General features: G+C 38.5%; 1 protein-coding gene across 3 annotated transcripts in view; it reads left to right on the forward strand.

The window, feature by feature from the left end:
- The window catches only part of LOC137255794 (transmembrane protein 98-like), a 28793-nt gene extending 18524 nt beyond the window's left edge, over positions 1-10269 (forward strand). For 2 of the 3 annotated variants that reach the window (XM_067793333.1, XM_067793331.1), the window contains exon 7: positions 78-10269. In XM_067793333.1, the coding sequence (XP_067649434.1) occupies positions 78-224 (147 nt within the window). In that variant the 3' untranslated portion in view covers positions 225-10269. The remainder of the gene's footprint in view (positions 1-77) is intronic. The other variant, XM_067793334.1, reaches the window with a different exon arrangement.
- The last annotated feature ends 10608 nt before the right edge of the window (positions 10270-20877 follow it).

Here is a 20877-nt window from a genome sequence, read left to right on the forward strand (position 1 = left end):
ATGATCTTGGCCGATTAGCACATTCTCTTATAACTTGTTTTCATTAATTGAGAATCGTGGTTGTTTTCTTCCCCCAGGTGCTACGAGAGGCGAGTCTGAACAATGAGTATTACAACCCCCCTCAGACAGAAGTTACAGTAACAACGCCAGACATTGAGGTGCAGATGCCTCAGCCTGAGATTGTCATGCAAGCAATATCGTCCAACAGCTCGTCTCAAGTGTGAACATGTCTGATAAATGTATGAAAGAAATGTTTAATTTTAGTACTGCTGTAATCATGAAAAACAGATGGTTGTCTTTGTGAAGATGAAAAGGGGCGGATGTCGAGAGGTGCTGTGTGAAGAGTGACTGCCATCAAGGGAAGTCCAGTGTCTTTAGGCAAGGGAAAGACCACATCACTTTTAATCCCTGCCATTACATTTGTTTCTTTTGTGACGTTTATTCTGTTGATGGTCACACAGTTGATGGCCATATTCTGTGACTTTAATCAGTGGTCATCTCCCAGTTTTAATGTGGAAATTTTCATCACAGGTACCATATGATAAAATTGTATTTATGTTATATTTCATTATGTGGTCTCCTATGATGTGTGTCAAGGTGGCATCTAGTTTGGGTATTCCTGTGACAATCTTATGATGTATACTACTTATGAGAAATTAAGGACACCTGAGTTATGGGTGATCCTTAACTTACTTTGATTAGTATGTGCCTGGATTGATTAGTCATAAACATGTGAGTTTATAACTTTAGACTGCTGAAAATTATACTGGGTTTATAAAATATTTTTTTGAGTATTTCTTAATGAATTTGTTGAATGGCAGGAGATATGTAGATGTACCAGACTTTTTCATGTTCATGAACAAGAATTCAAAATGGCCACTGGATTTATAGCATGCAAAGTAATGGGAGAACAATAATTGGTTGAATTTCAGATTTGTCGAATTCCTTATATGGGGACTAAATATGATGACATTTGAATATGTAAACACATTTCCAGAAGATGTTTTTAGTGTTTTTGAGTTAATTCAGTAAAATAGTATTTGAAGTTTAGTTTTTGCCTTGGCTTACCGAAAATGTCTCTGACACAAGAAACATCATATTTCTGGAGGTACAATGTTATTCATGAGGTCTGCATTCATGATGGCCAGTGCTTGTATAATCATGATCATGAACATTTTTTCTTGACTTCTATGTTTCAGACAGTGATGTTTTTAGAGTATATTTGATTATGGTTGTTTGTATTTGAAGAAAGTTTTTTTTACAGTTTTGTAAGACTAGCATCTCATTGACTCGTTGTGTGATAATTATAGGAAAACAAAACATGAGGTGGGTCTGGTAACAACCGAAACTTTGACATATTTGACATACAGTGGTTGTGTATGCTGATGACTTATCAGAGAGAACCTATTCCACATCCTTTTAACCAGAGTTTATCATTCAAATGTGTGATATGTGTAATTTTAAGTAAGGTTAACCTCAACTACCATTCCTAAAACTGCTTCAAACATATCTTAAATGTTTTGCTATACCATTTTCAACTCCCCAAGTTTGATGGACGGGTGCTTGTTACACTGAAATATTGCCAAAACATTCATGTCACTCTGTGAAGACAGCTTGTTGGACGCTGGATATTGGGAAGGTTGACATGCATGGCGTGGTGTGAGAAAGCAGATGTAGTATATTCATTTTTATGTAAAAACGTGAATGCATAGCTCATGGTTCTCGAACAAGCATTGTCAGCAAGTCAGCATTGGAGAAATTTATGCTGCTCTATAAATTCCATGCTTCAGATTTTTTTTGCATGTCTCAAGGGACTTTTAAAACACACAGCAATTTCCTATTTCTTTGTTGTTCGATATTTCATCTATATGGTGACCTGTAAATAGTCGAATCCAGTACAGACAATCCAGTGATCAACAGCATGAGCATCGATCTGCCCAACTGGGATACCCTCTCTGTTGCAGCCAAATCAGTAAGTCTGATGACCTGATCCTGTAAGTCTCCCTTTATGGCAAGCATGATTTGTGAAGGACAAATTCTAAGATCTTCAAAAGGGGAATGCCAGGGCCATTACAGTAATATGAAAGAGTCCTGTGTTCTGTGTATCCTCTCAAATAGCGTATATTACATATCAAAGTGTCGTTGATCTCTGGATTGTCTTGTCTAGGAGCAGTGGATAGTCTGGTGATTACGGAGTATGCTTATCACCCCAAAGACCTGATTCAATTCCCGACATCGGTACAGTTTGTGAAGTCTTTTTCTGGTGTCACCAACCATGCTATAGCTGGCATGTTGCTAAAAGCTGTGTAAAACTTCACTTTTCTCTGGTTTGTCAGTTCCAGCCTCGATTATTTACAGACCACAAATATATACAATTGGAACATTGCTTTTCCTCACATTAAACAATTCTCTCTGGCCAAGACATTACTATGACAGCGGTATAAAGCCCATTGGGCAATGTTTGAATCAGGTTGGCACCACTTGGTTCTTTTAATCCACCTCATATATTGATGATATGGATAGTGCTAGAACCTTATGAGTAGCTTCTTTGAGAGGCATTTATAAGTTGTAGTAGCAAGGGAAGATAACAATATATGGATGAACAACGATTTTATTACAGAGTGACGTTTTGTTGTAGGCTCCAACCCTGTTATAGAGCAAGTGATCACTTTGCTTGAAAATGGCATTAGAACCTACAGCAACCACTTGCCTTAGAACCACATTAGAACCGACAATGATCACTTGCCTAATAACAAGAATAGAACCTAAATGATCACTTACATAATAACAGTGATAGAACCTGCAACGATCACTTACTTGATTGTAGTGTTAGAACCTACACTGTAAAAAAGTTGTTCAACCATTTACTGTTGTCCTTCCTAGCCATATGGCTAGCTTATTGCACATTCCATGCATGAAAACAGGTCCTGAAAACAATGGATGCTGCACTCACTCACACTCACTCACTTACTCACTCATTCAACATATTCTGAGGCAAGAGCTGAGGCTGCAGGTGACATAAACTTATAAATCCTGGAGTTGGTTCCATTTCCAGGGTTTGTGATTATTAGTGCTTTTTTTTGCTTTCATTTTTTAACACTTGAGATTACCACCATCATAATATGCAAACGTGTAACCATGGTTACTAATATTCATGTCATCCTGGTTTTCTGTTTTTGTGTTTGTATCTTCACAACATGTCATAGTGGACATCATCCTTCATCACCTCTTTGTCTTGTCATCCACACTCAGTAGAATGTTAGTGCTATCATCACATTAGCTGAAAGGTTCTTTGAGTTGGGTACCACCCATATCCGTATCTTTATTTCCAAAACTGTGAGGCCACTGGCCTATGAGTGCAAAAACATGTATGGACATGTAATACGATGATAACACTGAAAGCATGTACAGAATATACAATCTTAATGTGACAGAACTGATTTTTCAAATGCATCCAGGGTACCATTCTTTGTTTTGAAAGGCACCTTATAACTGAAACAGAGATTAATCCTTGCTAGCCAGTGGAGGGTACCAAAGCCACTTTAGTGTCCTGAAGACATGTTAATCTTCAGGTTTCAGTAGAAGTTTAAATATGGCAATTCTTTATAATCACATGTTCAAATGAGATCATTTACCGTAGGGCTGTGTATTGGTGAAAATGTATTGTAAGGTATTGGGGTAAGGTGCTAGAGTGTTATTGAAAGTAACTACATTCAGACATTTTGTTGCCATAGAAACGGGAGACAATAATGCTGGAGCAACAAAACCATTATGAAGCAGTTTCAAAGTGAAAGATTTGTGAATTAATTTCTTTGTTAATTTCAGAATAATTGATACAACTGATAAGACAGCTTGTTTTCCTAATCAGTAGATATTCTTTCAATTTTTGTTATTTTATTTTATTTCTCTTAGCTGTTGACAGTTTACTGGAATGGTGTTCTCTCAAAATTTGATTGTGACACCACCTTGCCACTTTCAAGTTTCAGACTTTAACTGGAGCATGCAAAACAATGCTGCAGAAACAAAATCCACTCACTTTTCAAGATACTTGCAATGGCACTAAATGCCTTACTCTGGTCAGCTTTGGTAAATCTTTTAGTAGTTTTAAAACCCACTTCAGCCCTTTGTATTGGTTTGTGCCGGATATTAACTCTAAAGCGTGTTTTTAGGATCTTTGTCAAACCTGTGGAGCTTAGAATATGAAGACTTGAAACAGAAATTTGTTGTATGTTGCAGGTTGTTAGAGTGTTAGTTTTTGTACAAGATATTGTGATGAGATTAGCATGATACATTTATTGTGTCTGTAATGATCTGAAAATAACTCTTTTTCTATACCTTGCATGTGTATATACTTATACCTTGCATGTGTATATACTGAACTCTGATAGTGCCTCAAACGAAATTGAGTGTTACTCATTGTCAGATGCGTTTTGTCAAAAACATCAGTCTGTTGTTGAAGTTGTGTAAACATCATTCCTAAAATTAAATTCAGACAATTTATTGTTGATCCAGTGTCATCGCTCATAAACAGTCAGAGGTTAGCCTTGTGGTTGAAGCTCTCACTTGTTGCACCAAAGGCACAGGTTTGATTCCTTGTAGGATGACGTTATTCTGTTGTTGATATTGCTGGACTATTGCTAAAAGTGGCGTAAAACTATACTCACTCTTCATAGCATTTTTATTTGTTCGTGTTTTTATGCCACATTCAGCGATATTCCAGTTATAAGACATATTTCAGTGACATCAGTGAGTCTGACCACCTGGTCCTGTGAGTATAGCCTCTTACTACTAACACAAGTTGAATTTGCTGACGGTCGTTTCAAACCTGGATCTTCACTGGATCCTCTACATACAACCAGACCTTGTACAGATACATTACTACTAGTGGAATCTGACTGGATTGAGAGCACGAAACTATGAGATTTAGTTGTTTTTTCTTTTGTATTTTCTTGTTTCCACAAGGCTTGAATATCGATTACCATGGAATAAAACCATACTTCTCATCTTGATACTGAGATATTGTACCATAGAATATGGTATTTGTTTTTGTCATATTCCATTTTTAAAGCATATCATGAAATTGTTGCTTTGGTTGATGTTATGTTATTTTCACAGTTTATCACATGTATCTTACACATGGGACCCATGGTTGAAATAATGTTCTTGTCACGCTGGAGAAATTGTACTTTTGGAGAAATTCTAATTGAGTAATGGAAGTAAACATAGAGTATTTTTCTGCTGTCTCAGCACAATGACAGTATTATGTAGTAGTCTGTGTTAGTGATGTATCCCAGCAAAACTCTATACATTTCAACCCTGTGTATCTGGACAACCCTGTTAATCTGAAATAGTCTTGATAATAACCAAATTTGAGGATTGACATGAAATATAATGACAAATAACAGACTTGAATCTTTACAGTGCCTGAGGTTTTTAGGATGCCCATTCACTTTCATTATGACTACATCTTTTGGCAAACAAGGATAGGTTGAGCACCAAGCTGACAATATACCGTAATTGCATATTTGAGTTCAGCCCACTGTCACTTTCCATTATAAGCGAAGGAGCCCCAGATGGTACCAACTTACCAACCCAACCACATGAAAATAAGTACAACTACACATGGAATCAATTTCATCATCATGCACTGCAAACCAAATGGGTATGCCATTGGCATGCAACCCCTACTCTTAAATGCCATCTCTGCGTCTGTCAACTTATCCTTGTTTGCCAGTAATGTGTCAGGGCTGGTGGTTATTGCAGTACACAGGTGTTCTTTCACTTCACTCGAGTGGTATATATGATGTGCAGACCCTTATAGCAAATTGTGTCCTGATAAATGTTTCCCGCTTGCAGTTCCTTCCTTCTTTGAAGATAAAGAAAGTATTCTAAATGCAAGAGGCTTAAGGAAGCTAAGGGCTAAAGTACTGGAACTCAAACAGCGAATCTCAATGGACCTGAAAGCGTTAACCACCATCGTTTCTTTGGTCCTTGACTGCAAAATGCCGTTTGACAAATTGGACAATTGTAGTCCTTTGGGCCCAGCTGACAAAATGGCTGAGGGTAATTTTTCTGGTCTATATGATTCAGCTGACAATCATTTTAATGTACTATAGTGTTGAGATGGTTGAAACAGTATCCTTTATTCCACAAACAACAATGAAGAATGTTTGATTCATACATTGTCCATGGAGATTTTAACACTATCGATGCTTGTTCATAAATATTTTCATAAGGCCAGACCAACTGTATTTTTGGTTTTATGGATCCACTGGTTGTATTGTTTCAAGAATAAGAAAAAAGATAAAAGTTAATTTTGTCTCACTCAAAGAATAAATTGTAATGTTTTTATTGGCAAAAAATGTTTTAGATTGTTGATTTTTTCGTTTTTACCCAATATGCACTTAATAAATTTTAGCATTTGAAGGGAATATTGCTTTGACTGGTGATTTTGTTTTTTATGTTTTTTTCTCCTCATTCCTTAAGGTTTAATGAGGGGGAAAAATCCATATAACAAGAAATATAATTGGTGTGGCCTAATGTTGAATTTGTGAGACATTTTAACACAATTGTTTTCTTAATATTTGTAGAAATGTTCCCTAATATTGTAGTATTATGGTCACTTTAAGTGTGACTGATCATGATTAAGGTAAATATAGTAAAGAACATATTTGCAGTCTACTGGCTGTGAGAAGCAGCTTAAATGACATTCAATGCAGACCATGCATTGCAAGAATAGTGAGGGTCATTATATTACCATGCAAGGGTACATTTGAGTATTCAGAAAGGTGCCTGGGGTATAGTTCTTTTGTTCATTTTTATCTTCTCATGTGAATTTTTCAGAAAGTTCAGGTTCAAAAATTCAATTTCTAAGACAAATAAACAGTTAAAGGGTGACGTCTTCATTAATATTTTCAGAAAAAATTATAATGTGCCCTCTCTCTTAACAGCTCTGAAAATATGTCTGCGAACCATAATCTTATGATAATGGTATTGATTCAGATTTTAGACGTACATGAGTTTCACTTCAAATGCACACATGTTCATGGGAGTATGTGTGCTAAGTGTTTCATTGGTTGGAGATTTTGATTATGATCATCATCATCATAGAAGCAGCTATAGTAAGGTCCAGGTATAAATGTAGTAAAGTGTTTTGGTGCTGTAATACTGGTTTACAAGGTACGTAATGGCATCGATAAAGTTCCCAACATGATCAAAGATGTTTGGCATTGATTTAGAAACGTGTGAAAAATGGGTAAATTTTGATAATGCTCAAGAATTGTTTGGCGTTTTAATACCTGTTATTCTTTATTTGTGACCGATATATTTTATGTGTAAAACATGTAAGATTTTAGCTGAATCTTGTCACTGTGAATTCTGAAGTCTATTATCAGAAATATTTTCATTGTTTTACTGATTGAAGTGTGATGGCATTTTTTCATTGGCATTAGAAGTATTGAATTTGTTAATGCATTGTTCATCTTGTGTTACATAGTTACATTCATCAATGTGATGAACATGAAGTCTTGCTTTAACGAACAAATATGCTACATGTTTTCTCATAGCTTTTATACATTCATCATTTAAACCCAGATATATTTTTTTTACCAATATTGAATTTTTGCTGGAACTCATTCCTTTGAGAGATGGTTATGTAGCTCAGTGGATGCAGTGTTGGTGTGTGGTGCTGAAGTACCAGGTTCAGTTCCTAACTTAGGTACAACATATCAAGGTCATTCCTAGCCAGGGTCTGGAATATGCTATGTACTCTGAATTAATATTCATATCTGACATACCACATATTAACAACCCAGGACATGTAATCACAAAGAAAGTAGTAATATGATCAAACTGGTTGTTCTCCGACTTCTTTTGAGGAATCTATGTCTTAGTGTTGTTTATATATCTTACTGTAATGAATGTTGTCAGTGAGGGAAAGTTTGGTCAAATTTTACATAGGTATGATCACTTCACTTGAATATGAGCTTGGTCAGTTTGCATTGTGGATAAGGAGTTCACTTGTCATGCCAAAGTCCCATGTTCGATTTCCCACATGGGTACAGTTTGTTGCGCCCATTTTTGGTGAACCCTGCCATGATTTTGCTGGAATAAAAGCAGCATAAAAACCATACTCACTCAACATGAATATGAACTTGATGTATTTCATGTTCACATCAGGCATTGCACACTATGCTGTATGTGTGCAAATCTTTCTAATTTCTCTGCATCGAATGTAAGACATACTTTCTTCATGAAGAATAATCTCATCATATTTGTCATGTTAATCAGCAATTGTCCAGTGTTGACACCCTTTTTTAAGTGAAAAATATGCACAGATTTGTTGTTTTGGATGCAATTATGAAATGGATCAAAGTTCCCTGTATCACTCAAGTGGGTTGTATACTGAACAGTTTAAGAAATGCAAGTTTGAAAAAAATGCTATCTCAAAGAAGAAAGCGTTCATGTTTATGTGCTCTGTTTAAACACTTGACAAAAAATAACATTTGTGTTTCTTTTGCTGTTCAGTATGTTTAATGCTGGTCAGAGATCGGTGCATTTTTCTAGACATTCCATATGCCACTATCATCATCCATGCTGCTTTAGTTAGGGTTTTTTCTGTCGATCAACATCTGTTACTTTTCAAAGTTTTACCATTGTACCACTATTGATGTATTTGAAATTATGTTTTGTTCTTGTCATTCCAAACGAATGTTTCATGATTGTGTATTATTGATACATTTAGAAATATATATTGTTTTTGTCATTCCAAGTTGTTATGACGATCAGCTGTGGTGCTGCAGTTGTCTCCCATTAGTGTCCCAGCATCCAAAGATCATGATGCATTTCTTTCTTCCTGTATGCTGCCAACATCATAACCAAATAATGTACCTGAAGGAGAGTTAACAAATCCAAGACTTTAAGTTAGCAGGACCAAGAATTCATCAACAATTATGTATATTTATATAGTGCCTCAGGTGGGACTGAAGCACAGCGGGTCATTGGTCCTGGATTTCATGGTTTTGGGTTGGTTCCAAAGAGGCTATGATGAGGCTATGATGTAACTGAAACACTGTCTAAAATGATATCACACCACTCACTTATCGGGGTCTTTTTAATGGAAATCATCAAGTATTGGTCACATTGGCTAAACGACCTTGCAATCAGTCATGTTTTGTCATAATCCGACATAATTTTGGAATGCTTGTTTGCATTAACAATCTTTTTCACAATACTAGTTTTGCTAGTGTCATTAACTTTACATTTCGTAAGCACTACAAGCTCGCCCCAAGTCATGATTGTATTATCTTAAAGACTCAAGGAATTTTATGTTACTAATCGTTTTAAAATGTGAAATTTGCAAATTCATTTTGTGCAACTCTGCAGCGCACAGTACCCAACACCCCCTCAAAAATAATGACACCCTGTAATTTCATAGAGAGGTTTTAAATCTGGGTTCGATTTCCTACATGGGTACAATGTGGAAAGTTCATTTCTGTGTCCCCTGGTAACTAAGTAACCAGTTGAGCCACAGTATTGATCTTCTGACCCTCTTCTGAACTGCAGCTGTGTGTGATGATGATAGTTACAAGAAGAGAATGAAAGCATCATTTTTTTGCCTTACAACCCCTTTAGTTTGACAAGTTGCTGTGTTGAATACTGTTTGTGGTCTCTTGTATTTTAAGTAGCGAGTGGCCTTCAAATGGAAAGGCCATTAAATCTGTAGCGTCACCAAGGAAATGAAAACAAAAAATGTTTATTTTTACTTCACATCAAATTGACAGGTTATTTTTTTTGACAAAACTATACCGCCAAGCAAAGGTTTTAGAAAACGAAACCATCTCATGGATGAAAGGCTCGTAAAGAAAACTTTTGGAGAACTGTCACTCTTATTGCCCTGATTAGTTGATGTCAAAGTGTAAGGAAAAACACTTATGTTGCTTGTAGCAAGCAAGTAAATGGAGTTTATTTGATCCTAAACTGAAATACAATCCTAGTTTGTGTGTTTTAGACCTCCTGTGAATGAGGAATTACATATATATAAATCTGTACCAGGTTAAGTCCAACTAAGGGAGACTGCAGTTTTTGTCCTCTACTTCTGTAGGTGTTATTAACATTGTTGTCATATATATATTATTCGTGACTTTATCAAGAAATGTTTATACAAAAATGGTGATTTGTATGTCCTGTTTCTATTTACCGAATCATGTGCCACATTATTATGTCCATCTGTCATTCATTCTGATACTGAATAAAATCAGTTTCTATGTGTCTTCTTGTTCATTTGACAATCTGTAAGTGTTGTGCTTGTGTGTTCATTTAATAATGAAAGAATGTTTATGTTTATTTGATTATGGGAGAGACTTGAGGAGTGTGTTTAGTTTCCTGTACATTATAGTAACAAAAACAAGTAAAATAATCTGATACATATAACAAGCCTCTAAAGACTGGCTGAACATAAGCAAATATTTTTTCAGAAAGTTTTCCACGACATTGTTTCAGTGACCAGAATTAAATGGTTTAGTATTTTGTTGACTTTTGAAGTACCAAAGCAAACAAGATTTTTATTTCATGTGTTCATTTGATGATACATGGCTATAATAACTGTGTTCATTTATCTAGCTGAGACTCATCCTCGGTATCTCAAGGGTATACGTTCCAATAAGTCTCCACTTACATCGAGGATGGCTGACACTATGTGTTTGAAGATATATAGAGGGAATGCTTTTGTTTATTTAACAGTGTGAGCTCTTGGGTCCTTTTGACTAATCTAGGAGTGATTGAAGGAGGTCAAGGATAATGGGATGGCGTTATTGGAGGTTTTAAGGTAGAGTTGATATATTTCAGTCATATGGTTTATATTGAATCAACATGATTTTCTGATCTCAACACAATACACCCAAGTAGGAATTAACCCAAAGTGTCAAAGACCTCTTTGTCCTCTTTTTGTTTGTTATTTAACAGGGCACTCTGCAATATTCCAGCCTTTTAATCAAGTCTTTACCAGGCAATCCAGAAAACAAAAACAGGAACATCAATCTACTTAACTGTGATTCGATGACTAGTATCAACCAAGTCAGCCAGTCATCGTAGAATAGGCCTTCAGCAACCCATGCTTGCCATAAAAGGTGACTATGCTTGTCTTAGAGACGACTAACGGGATCGGGTGGTCAGGCCATCTGACTTGGTTCACATATGTCTTTGCTTCCCAATTGCACTGATCGATGCCCATGTTGATCACTAGATGGTCTAGCCCAATCCCTATTCATATTACAGACTGCTGCCATATAGCTGGAATATTGCTGTATGTTGCGTGAAACTCAACTCACTCACTCTTGACACTAGCAAGGCATGCTGATTCCAACACCAAATCTGATCTTAATGCGTTTGGTCCACAAGGTTACCCATCTGCTCTACTATTTCGAGAGATGGCTATCAAGCATTAGTTTTGAGGAGTGAATGAGTTAACATTTTAGGTCACACAGGCAATATGTCTGTCATATCATGACAAGCACATACTTGACATTGAAATGGAGTTTGTGTATAATATAGAAATCTGACGTCAAAGGACAGTAAGACATCTAGGATATCGCAATTGCAACTGAAAATAGCGTAAGAAGTGTAAACTGTTTGGACAGTACAATATAAAACCTGATCAACAACTGAAGGTAGATCACAAAACTAGGGACCACTGAGACTTACAGTACGTTTGCTACCTGCATGGACTCAAGCAAAATCAGAACCTGACCAGTTAATGCAAGCGTACGTAAAATAGCGACATGTATATGCTCCGCTGTCAGTATTGCTTACCCATGGCACGACGTTACAAGCCGTTGCAATAATCAAAGTCCTGCAAGAACTGATCATTGAAGTTTACATGAGGCAGAAAGTTATTTTGTTCCACTGCTGTTAGTGATGTCAGGACACCAGCAATGGACATGGCACACTGCAACAATGACTGGAGCTGAACCCTGGCGTGACAAGTAAACCAACTAACCACTTGGCTACCTCAACAGCAAAGTCTCGCTTGGCCGCATGAATGTCAGAATATGGAGACATAAATGAGAGCAATTTCTTGCTGACACCCAATGGTGCCTGCCGCAGACACGCACACACGGCACTGTACATTCTGCCAGTTTCAATCCGTTAGTCCCCTTTTAAACTTAATGTTTCTTCTACTGTATCCATAATATTGGCTTTTGATAATTACGTAAGTTCGTTCCTTGTGTAACAGTAAAATAGTAATTCTTAGATATGTTCAAATTAAGGGTCTGGGAAGGTTCGCTAAAGTCATTCTATCTCAACGGGAATGGGCCAAACATTGTCATGCTCCCTTGTGTATAGTCTGTTGGGATAGAGTGGCATCTTTGTTGCATTTGATTTTGCCTAAACGGATCAACACCTCCAGAAACAATATGCACCCAACACGACGTGTTATCACTGGAGGTTCTCTACAAATGTAACTCCGCCGGAATACCAGGAGATGCATGTGTTCATTTGACGCATTTTTAATACAACGCGTGGTAAAACAAAATTAAAATCAATATGTCGACAGTTTAAAAGCTATCACATTGGGGCTTTACGAGTAGTGATAAACTGTCAAGCGAATGCTCCGGAGGCCGTTTTAGGGTTGTAAAACAATGAAATGGAGTCCGTGAAGAAGAAGCGTTAAAACATGGCAAGTACATTCAGTGAGGATGTCAACATGCATTAGGCGTGTAAAACAGGTACGTTCCTCATCGTTTGCCCCCGAAGACATTTATGATGGTTGTATGAGACTGACATTTAGCCTAGGAAATAAACTGATTTTATTTGATTTTATATTTGCACCAAAAATGAAACCAAACCCAAAGGAGCCTATAGCAATTCGTAATTTAAGGATTATTTGGCCTGGGGCATGATTTCCAGCAACATAGACAGTTATGCCAGACTTTAGTCGGAGAAAGCTTGTTACCGATTCTTTGGGACCAGGGAGACTTAAGTATTAGGCTAATGCCTTGTCTCCGAATATATATGATTTTGAAAGTAAGAAATAACCCCATTTAAATTGAAAAGGAGCTGTATTGAGATGTTAAATTCGGGACTTGAGGAAGTCTAGACTTGCTTCATTTAGGACTTTTGTATTGCAGGGAGGGTTGTGCAGTTGGTGAAATAATGTTGTTCAGTGACTGAAAAATACTAGGGCTATCTAGACTTGCTACAATCATGCTAGACGTGAGTTTGACAAAGTTTGGGATCTCTTTGGGATCTGGGACACAGACGAGCATCTAGTGAAGGTATCAAAGTAGACTTGCACAAGTCTGTAAGGCAATGTTAGTAATTAATAGTTTAAATGATAATTTCTTTAAAAACAAACAAACAAAATTAACAAATTGTCTGACTGTCCTTGTACTATCCGCCTATCTATACTTGGGTCTTTAAATGATGGAATCACCACTCATCCATGGGCTCAGCGTTCCGTACAACCTTGGAGCTGGGTACGTTTGTATAGGGTACTTTTTACATGTGTATGTGTAGTACCCGTGCCGACAAAGAACTCTTCAGCTGGAATATATTAACATGCACAGATTTCTCATCTGGCGTTTAACAAAACCTTAACATACCGCAGAAAAGCTTTTTTAAGGAAAGCGTGAAAGACTCAATGCAAAATCTGTCATTTTGAAAATTTCAGTAATGTGGCAGAAGCTTCATTTCACAAACCAAGTGGTTTTGAACAGTAATGGTTAGTCTGTGAATATGTATAATTTTGAAAGTAAAATAATCCCATTTAAATAAAGAAGGAGCCCTGGTGAGATGTGAGCCTATGAAAATCTAGACTTGCTTCATTTAGAGTTGAGCATTGCATTGAGGGAAAGGTAGTGGGGAGAATGATGTCCTTGAGGGAATGTTCGATAGACCGTAGACTAACAACTAGTCTCTGGAATGAACATATTTTTCTGAAAAAACGTTCATAGTAAAAAAACAAACAAATAATATAATGAAATGGAGCCCTGAGACTTTCCTCACCTGAAGCAAAGGAAATCTAGACTTGCCAAATTTTCTAGACTTACCGGGGCTTTCTTGGATATATTTACTTCAGGGTCTGTACGACAGACTAGATAGACTGCTGCTTTTGCAGGAACCTGAGCATGAAGTCTTTGAGCATGGTGATGGATGAAAACGCGACTGCCCACATCGACATAATTACAAACAACTCATCCTTCCCTCATTCCTACCAAAACCATTACCCATGAAGAACCACAGGCTTCGGCTGCTCATTACCTGGCTCTGCAGCAGGAAGGATGAACATTTTGTTAAACGTGCCCGCTGTGCCGGAAAACGGACTGGAAAATTTGTCCATTTAATAATAGCCTAAACAGTAATCAATTTTCTTCAAACATAAAGAAACAAGTCAATGGCGACAGCGCAGTTTGTTACTGGTGCAAACATCCAAGGAAGCTCCGTGCTGTAGGCGATTAAGTACGCCCGACGTGTAGCCGTAGGAACATATGACTCGTTTTGTTAAGACGCACATCGGTAGTCTTGACTTGATTGTGCGCATAGGAGGGAGGGTACATGTGTGCGGGTTAAAACAGTCGTGTACATGTAAAAGAGTCGTGTTTCATACATTTTGAAGCATTCAAAAGAGTCGCTTTTCGTTAAACCATTATTCGATCAATGCTGTGTAATCCTCATGATATAAATCATGTATAAACATAAGGCCACCCCACCGTATTTTCTGAAACCAGCTAGGTTTTGTGTAATATGATAATTGTTATTGTTGTTATTGTTTAACGCTACTCTTCCCAGTATTCAGCCTATAATCACAACGGTCTGTAAATAATGGAGTCTGGACCAGACAATCCCGTGACGGACATCATGAAAATCGATCTACCCAACTGAGGTCCGATGACAAGCATTCACGAAGAAAGCGAGTCTGACCACCCGAAGCCGGAAGTCACATCTTTGGACGAGCAAACAGGCTGCTGAAGATCAACAGCAAGGATATCTGAAATAACGTGCATCTACGGGATATTAATTCTTTTCGACCACAGTCATTCCCACGCTTGTAAGTTTGGATACCAACATTTGCCTGAAGGATGGTCTGTCTCACAGCCCCTGGACCACATAATTTCCCGTGCAACCAAGCCTCCTGCACTGCTAAAGCCCTAAATGAACCAAGTTTAAATTTTCTCTGGTCCTGAATCTCTGGTCTGCCCTGAGCTGTTTTTCAATTTGAATGAGTTTGTTTGTTGCAATCAAAATTATATATTCAGAGACTAAGCATTAGTCTAGATTAGCAGTTAAGAAGACTAATGATATAATTCCTGAATGTTCATCCGACACCTCCTCAAATTCCTCAACAACACTGCTGCAACACCGTTCTGCAGTCGCTTTTGATGCTTCGTCATGTATTGATGAGTTTATTTGGACAGCGGTGCCAGACAAGGTTCTGAGTTACCGATTGTCACTTTCTGTTACTCAATAACAGTCTTTTCGATAGCTTGTTTCTGTGTGGTTTAGTCTTGTGCATTCCCTATTATCCTGTATGCCCTCTACAGATGATTTCGTTTAACGCAGCGAAAACGTTAGTCATGAATAGAAATGAATAAAAGATTAGGCCTAGATCTAAATAGCACAAGTTAAAATTAAAGCGTTATGCTTCACTTGAGTATTATTCTAAACAAATAATAGTTTTCACAAAAGGATTCTTACCACTGACGTCATACAAATAAGTCGCTGTTAATAACAGATACGGTCTTCAGGGTGTGACTTTAGTATTACCCCACACTTAGCGAATATTCCACCTATATGGTGGTCCGTAAATATCGTGTCTGGCCCAGACAATAGAGTGATCAATAGCATGAGCATCGACCTAGCCAACCGGGATACGATGGCATGTGTCAACTAAGTCAGCGAGCCAGACCCGATCCCGTTAGTCGCCTCGTATATGTGACAAGCATGTGTAACTGAAACTCAATTCTAACCCGGATCTTCACGGGTTCGTTTGGCATAGAGCAGATATTACAAATTGATAATATGACGTCACCCTTCATTTCAGTACAATTCTCAGTACAATAATACTATTAACAGGTTTCCAAAAATGGTCAATGTACGATTTCGTAATTCATACACGTAAGTCGCAGATCAAAGGAGAATTCCCTATTGATTTTTTTAATATCTCACACGGGTGGATAACATTGGCTCTTGTTCATTGTTTGTTTATCATGAGCTCGATGACTATATATTTGGTTGAATTTGAATAAAATAAAATTCATATTCCCCGTATTTTGAAACAAAGTTCGCGTCATCATGTTCGCTAATGTAGTTGGTATAGTAAGAACTGATTATCATGGGTAGTAAGTCACGAAACATGTACGTGTACTATCGCCAATCCTGAGTAATTTGTTCACCGTTAATTGCTCCTTGGTATTGGGGAGAGTCGATTGTTTTGCATTAGTCAGTAATGAGCAATACCTTATATGTCAGTGTTTTCTCAGCGTTTACATTTAACCATTTACGTAACTATGACCCTTAACCTTTGTAGCTGCCATCACCGGCATGTTCTAAAATTGCCGTAGGACCCCTTCATCTAATCTTTTATCAGTGTCATTTCAGGATAGATAGCGAATATATTTTTTTTTCAGAATTACATACCAGACGCATATTGGTCATTGGTTACACAGTGCAAGCTGTCTAATTCGGACTCGACTGGGGTGGAGGAGTCCAAATTGGACTGGTGGGAGTCAAGAGTTAGCTCCCTTGACCAGGAGATACGCATGCACAGTACGTTTATTATGAAAGACACAACTAAATGAATAAATGGACGAATGAGCAAGGTCCTTCTGCGTCACTGCCGGTAGCCTCGTACTTCGAATTCTTTGAACTGTTGCGGTAAATTCTCAAAGTCATTATCCATGATTGTATTGCTTACTTATGTGATTAAATGATGTTTTTGTGGTCGATAAGGATGCTGGGTCTAGTGCTATGGGTTTTACCGATCTCTTTCTTGGTAATGTGGACAGAGCGTCGCCGAGGAGAGCGGGCGGTCTGTGGTTCGCTCCCCATCCGCGTCATACCAAATTCGGTTAATGATGATTCATGCAATCCATCCTGGTGCTCGGCAAAGAGGGGATGAAACGAAAACTGATAGTATCTTCAGTATACTGGTGTATGTTGTCGTGTCGTGTCGCGTCGTGTTGTGTCGTCGTGTCATGTCGTACTGCGATGTGTCGTGTTGTGTCGTGTCATGGTGTGTCTAGTTGTGTTGCGTTGTGATGTGTTGCGTCACATCATGTGCCGTGCCTCTTGTCGAGGTGCGTCTTGCTGCGTTGCCTCGTGCCGTGCCGTGCCGTGCCGTGCCGTGCCGTGCCGTGCCGTGCCGTGCCGTGCCGTGCCGTGCCGTGCCGTGCCGTGCCGCGCCGCGCCGCGTCGTGTCGAGGTGCGTCTTGCTGCATTGTCTCGTGTCGTATCGTATTGTGTCGTGTCACGGACCGTTCCATTCTGTTGCGCGGCGTCCTACAGTGCCATGTTGTAATATGTAGACAAAACCTTTGTCTGTTGGTTAAGCCATGAATGATGGAATCTCCAGTTTATGCAGGTCATATACTTAAGCACATATGTCGTTAGGCAAGCGTAATATTCACCTTGCCTCAGCCTTAATCTCTAGAAGCGGCAGGGTAGCCTTGTGGTCAAAGCGTTCGCTTGTCACAAGGACCCGAGTTCGAGTATATCTCGAATATCCCTCTCAATATCTCGCTCAATACCTCATGCACTCAGTGTCTCACTCAGTATCTCACTCAGTGTCTCACTCAGTATCTCACTCAGTATCTCACATGATATGCGTGAACAATACACTCGCGCGTCACATACACTGAAGTCTGTGAACCAAAGAATTTAGTTACATCTTTCAAATAAGATTTTTAGAACGTTATACAAACGAGCATTATATTACAAACGTAATTCCAGAAAGTAGGTTAGATCACTCGGTGAGTAATGGACACGGCGCCTGGTGGTCGTATTAAGCAATGGCGTTTTTGTGTGGGAGTCTGATTGTGCCCATCAAGACGACGAAGACCGATTACAAGTATTTAGCAGTTTACTGGCAGGTTCTTTCATTGCGATATAGTCAACTGAACGCAGTGAACTCTCCATAACGCTGCTGTTGTAGTGCTGCAAGTACTCCTTCGTTAAACATTCCAGCTGTATTGAGACGTGAAGATCCGGGTTAGAATTATCCATTACCCCGTGCTTGTCTTTAGAGGCTACTAAGGGGATGGTCTGGCTCGCTGGCTTGGTTGACACATGTCATCGGTTACCAGTTATATAGACTGATGCTCATTCTGTTGATAACTGGATTTTCTGGTACAGACTCGATTACTTACAGACTGCCGCCATATAGCAGGAATATGTCCGAATGCGGCGTAAAACTAAACTCACTCACTCGCTCACTTGGGTTATGCCAGTGTGCTAAGCAGATGAATAATATGTTTTTCTGCCGCACCTGGGACAAATCGTCCACTAGTATAGAGCGGGTATTGCTTATAGGGACCGTAGAGTAACGTACAGGTTACGTCGATACGTTGGGGTAAACACGTGTACTGAGGTCATCTTCTGCCATACTGCACTGCGGTACAATAACCCCGACTTGCAGGCAAACTTTGAATACTGGGGTGATGAGATCTGCACTGGTTGGCAACACGCTGGTAGACACACATTGAGTACTGGGGCATTTTCTGTCTGGAGATGCATGAGTACTGGGAAACAATTCTACCCTGAAATCTCACGGGTGGACACACAATGAGTACTAAGGATATATTCTCTCCCTGAATCCAAACGTGACTGTCCGGTGCCTTTTCCGATATTCCCACCATTAGGACGTCATAATTATAGTCTCCCCACTGCTTCCAACAAACTTTCAACTTTATTCTAACAAATCTGTTACTGTCTGCTTCCCGAACTCCAGTGATAGGGGAGCATCACGCTATGAGTGACAGCCATTGTTTAAACAATACCTCAATAGCTTTTGGGAAAAACTATGAGTGAAGTATTTTTCCCAAAGAAATTTCTGTCACGTAATAAGTCAACAAAGAACGTTGTATGCACTTTAATTTGTCTGCTTCAAAGTTAACGTAGAGTAATAGACTGGATTATTTTTTCCTAAAAGAATTCTTCACAATTCCTGTGTCGTCTTATTAACTCCGACAGTCCTTTTAAAGAAACACGAAACCAGGGGTTTGATAATACCCTGTGAAGCGTTCCTTCATCTTCGGTATACATGTCTTTTTTTTCTTAAATGGATAATACTTTTTTTCTTTTTTGTTTCCTTGGTGTTGTTTGTTTGTTTGGCCAAGCTTCGGTCCCTACAGTTGTGGAAAAACATTGCTGTGTTTGAATATGTGAGCGAGGTTGGTTTTATGCGGCTTTAGCAGTATTCCAGCAAGTATCACGACGGAAACACCAGAAATAGGCTTCACAGATTGTACTCATATACAGAACCGAACCTGGACCTTCCGCCAACGAGCGAACGCTATAACCACAAGGCTACTCCATCGCCCTTGTTTGAATATACACTACCCATCAAACTGTCAAACTGTTAGGTATATCTATACAGTGGAAGCTGCATAAACCGGCACTCATCGGAACTGAAGAAATAATCCAATTTCGACAACGTGCCGGATTGTAGAGCTGATGACAGAGGCACAGGCTGAACTGAGATTTTATGTTGTTGACACTTTGCCGGATTGGACAGATACCGGTTTTGACAGCTTCCACTGTAGTTACGTCGAAGGTTAATTTATCCACTAACTTGCCTGCACTAAGTGCAAACCTTGTGCAGATGAACTGCACGAACTGCTGAAAAGCATGTGGAAATATCTCGTATGCGAACAACCGTGTTTGGCCGTAAAATTTGGTTAAATTCGCCAAGTTTTCACCAAGTTTCATTATGACGTCTTTCAGCGGCATTTAGCAGTTGTTATGTATGACAAAGATTTATGCATAAATCTTTTTTAACAAATTCTTTGACACACAACGTTTCATCATGTTTTAAACTCATTACAATAAGTTTATCCACGTTACGAATTTGTTTTACAATGCATCAGTTAATGTGTAAACAGTACCTTCAGACAGTATGGAATGTTTTGCAAAATTTGTTTGGAACAGTTGACTACATTTGGCTACATTTACTCTATTGAGTCTAATATAACTTTTGATGAGTAGTATATGTTTGCTGTTGATTTTAGCATTGTGTCTGTGATATACTTGTGTACTTATACACACTTGGTATCATTTTATATGGCTAAAATGCATTCACGGCTTAAATTGGAATGTAGTTACTTAAATCCTCCATAACAAGGACCGTGGGGATTTACATTTCTACTTCCTGCATGGTTCCCCAGCTGGAGTCGAGGTTAAAAAAGGTTCATAAATAGTAGCCATGTGACTAATAGTATTTCTCCCAAACAGGAAACGGAAGCTGCTAATGAAAGTATATCTGATTACTATGATAGACATTTAACGTTTTTAGTTACCCAATCTCCTCAATTTCTGTATCACAATTAACGCAAAAACACCATAAATCACCTAAAATGAATTTCAGATGGGGTTTCTTAATTCAGATTATTAACACGTGTGACTGTTAAACACTATCCTTACCATTTAAGGAAATGAGCTAACTTTTCGGGGATTCAATTATTGGACTTCACATACGGTGTTATTTGGGGCCTCGAACCCGGGCTTTCGTTGTGTCGAACAGACACTTTAACCACTACCTCCTCCACTACACGATAGATCTCGCCATGTCATGGGACAGAAAATAAATTCAGGTTCAGCCTTCGGGCCTAAACATGTTTCACTACGTACAAATGTTTAAGAGTGCATTTGATCGCTAACTAATTC

This window comes from Haliotis asinina, chromosome 11 (genome assembly GCF_037392515.1).
Source record: "Haliotis asinina isolate JCU_RB_2024 chromosome 11, JCU_Hal_asi_v2, whole genome shotgun sequence".
NCBI lineage: Eukaryota > Metazoa > Mollusca > Gastropoda > Lepetellida > Haliotidae > Haliotis > Haliotis asinina.